The sequence below is a fragment of the Hyla sarda genome, chromosome 7 (genome assembly GCF_029499605.1).
Source record: "Hyla sarda isolate aHylSar1 chromosome 7, aHylSar1.hap1, whole genome shotgun sequence".
NCBI lineage: Eukaryota > Metazoa > Chordata > Amphibia > Anura > Hylidae > Hyla > Hyla sarda.
Window position 1 is genome coordinate 204,181,831 of NC_079195.1, and position 3,358 is coordinate 204,185,188.

At 40.9% G+C, this 3,358-nt stretch overlaps 1 protein-coding gene across 1 annotated transcript in view; it reads left to right on the top strand.

Moving 5' to 3' along the window:
- Positions 1-497: 497 nt before the first annotated feature.
- The window catches only part of DMRTA2 (DMRT like family A2), a 4,951-nt gene continuing 2,090 nt past the window's right edge, over positions 498-3,358 (top strand). Inside the window, exon 1 of the mRNA XM_056530136.1 lies at positions 498-1,772. Coding sequence (XP_056386111.1) covers positions 1,337-1,772 — 436 coding nt within the window. The 5' untranslated portion in view covers positions 498-1,336. The remainder of the gene's footprint in view (positions 1,773-3,358) is intronic.

A 3,358-nucleotide genomic window follows, 5' to 3' on the forward strand; every position in this document is an offset into this window, starting at 1 on the left:
CTTCACATTCTAATCCGTTTCCCCTTCCACAGACAGAACATCTAATTTGTATCACTAGAAAGAATAATTGTAATGATAGGTATCAATTGTAATAGGCTCCTCATTGAAAATAATATTTAATAATATGGAAAGCTAAAATTGTAGCAAAGAGTAAACTAAAAGTATAATGTAGTAGTTACAAAGTATTATTTATCATAAGGTTTTTAATTTTAGAATATTATGATGAGGGACACTATTGTTTCCTTGATATAATGCAGTGGTCCCCAAACTGTGGCCCTCCAGATGTTGCAAAACTACAACTCCCAGCATGCCTGGACAGCCTACGGCTGTCCAGGCATGCTGGGAATTGTAGTTTTGCAACATCTGGAGGGCCACAGTTTGGGGACCACTGATATAATGTATAAGCAATGTGATTGTATCTGTATAGTAGTAATAATAACACTATTTGTAGTGTATCTGCTGTGTGTGGAAATGGCTGTGGATAAGGCAGGGGGTCTCCTCCGGATCATAAACCAGAATCTATACAAGTGTCTCTCCTTCCTCCTCCTCCTCCTCCTCCTCCTCCTCTCTCTGTTATGAGCTTGAAACAGTAGAACAAGTCACCGACCAATCAGAAGTGAGCTTCTCCCCTGGCCTGACCAATCGGAGGTTGGACATTGTTCTCAGCATTTGTCTAATGAGTGATGAACAATTGAGGATGAGGAGCTGCTGCCTGGAGCTGGGGCTGGAACTTTGTCTTTTTTTTTCCCTGACTTGAAACTCCTGGGTGCACTCACCACTTGTGCTGCAGGGGCTGAGCTGGAGGCTGAGAGGGGGATTCTTGTGGGGGATCTGGGCCCATCAGGTAACACCACCACCATCACCATCATCATCAGCTATAGAGATCAGCCTGCCGGGACACATTGGGTCGTCTTTATCTGACGGTCCTGGTACAGAGGAGATGATAGGTTTGGCCTTTATTTTAGTAGCAGATTGTGGGGAAGTTGGGAGTCAATAGAGGTTTTATCCCCTGTAGATAAAGATTATAGGGCAGAGAACTAGGTCTGTAGGGTCCTGTCTATAATGTGCTCCTATGGTATCACTTTAAGTCTTGCATGCTATATATAGATCACTATAGGGGAGCAGTAGTGTTCATGGTATATAGCTAAGGGAGTGGGAGTCAATGTGGGTGTCTCTTGCTATTTAAAGGCTGCAGCATTAGCTATATTTATATATATATATATTTATATATATTTATATCAGATTAGACTTCTATAGCGGTGGATGTGGGTATAGAGGGGATAGATCCCTGACTGTTACTAAACTGTTTCTAAGCTTTGTTGAGGGACCCCCTAAGATGGAGATAAGCGGGGCTCCTTCTGGATCTCAGGTCCCCCAGACCACCACCTCCACCTCTCTACCAGTCACTGTGGCGGGGACCCTACTGCGGGGTCCCCAGTTGCTTTTGCGGGCGACAGAGAAGTACCCCCGCACCCCGAAGTGCGCCCGCTGCCGGAATCACGGGGTGGTGTCGGCCCTCAAGGGTCACAAGCGTTACTGCCGCTGGAAGGACTGTATGTGCGCCAAGTGCACGCTCATCGCGGAGCGCCAGAGGGTCATGGCCGCGCAAGTTGCGCTCCGCAGGCAGCAGGCGCAGGAGGAGAACGAAGCGCGGGAGCTGCAGCTGCTGTACGGAACCGCGGAGGGGTTAGCACTGGCGGCGGCCAACGGCATCATCCCACCCAGGCCGGCCTACGAGGTGTTCGGGTCCGTGTGTACCGACAATGGCTCAGGTAAGAGCTCGTTCACTTTGTGCCACTTTACATGTTACAAGCATTTTCCAGTAGTAAAGTTGGCAGCTATTAACGGCTTCTAATATCTATCTATCTATCTATCTATCTATCTATATATATATATATATATCCAGGGGTCAAGTTCTGGGAAAAAATAGTGCAGGAACTCACCCACGATTTCCACTCAAGGGCCGGTCCTGCAGAACTAATGGGAACGGTGTCTCTGTTGTGAAAAAAAGTACAGGAACTCAGTTCTTACGCCGTTCCTGCAGGACTTGAGCCCTGTGTGTGTGTGTGTGTGTATATATATATATATATATATATATATATATATATATATATTTATATATATATATACACATACAAACCTAACTGTTTAGGTTTGTACTTTCTTTTATTACAAAATTACCATCAGATCTATAAATATTTATATATATATATATATATATATATATATATATATATATAAAATAAAGAAATAATAATATATATATATATATATATATATATATATATTTATTTATTTATAGATCTGATGGTAATTTTGTAATAAAAGAAAGTACAAACCTAAACAATTAGTAGTATATAGCAAGGGAGTAAAGATTAGGGTTTCCCAACAGGGTGCCCCCAGCTTTTGAAAAACTACAACTCCCAGCATGCCCTGTGCGGGCATGCTGGGAGTTGTAGTTTTGCAACAGCTGGGGGCACCCTGTTGGGAAACACTAGTACAAAGTATTCAAATAATGTAAAAAAATATATATATACGTTCACTAATAATAACTATAATAATAATAATTACAATAATGTACATTTGTAAACAGTACTGACAATTTAATGCCCAACGCAAATCCAAATGTTCCGGCTACAACTCTGGTAAAATACACAGAAATATACAGCTAAAGAGGGTGCAGGGAACAAGAGCAGGGTCTGGAGTTTAGGATATTTAGGATTTGTATGTTTGTTCGTGTATACCTGCACCTTGTAATTCGTTCTTAAAAGAACATGTACCCCCGTATTCCGTATAAAAAGTCACTTTTTTAACATTCTAAAACCTGATACTTTCTTCTTTTGAGAACAAAGTTCGAGTCGTTTCAAATCCTCAATTAGAATAGTCTAGAATAGTCTACATCAGTGGTCTTCAACCTGCGGACCTCCAGATGTTACAAAACTACAACTCCCAGCATGCTCGGACAGCCAACGACTGTCCGGGCATGCTGGGAGTTGTAGTTTTGCAACATCTGGAGGTCCGCAGGTTGAATACCACTGGTCTACATAATCCAGATCACACTCCTTTCTGGATTCTGTGTAAATGAACTGGAGGAGGTAATTATAGGGTTAAACAACTGGAAAAACTCGCAGTGATTAACTGTACTGTTCATATGGGATATATAGAATTAAGTAACTCAATATTTATTATTTATTTGTACTATCTCTCATGCACACTCCTATGTATGTATTTATCTATTTCTAAATTATCTATTTATTTATCTGTTATCTATTTATCTTATATAATACATCTCTATTATCCATATATACATTTATTTCTTCTGTCTAGTTTATCTATATATCATACTCTATCTTTTAGA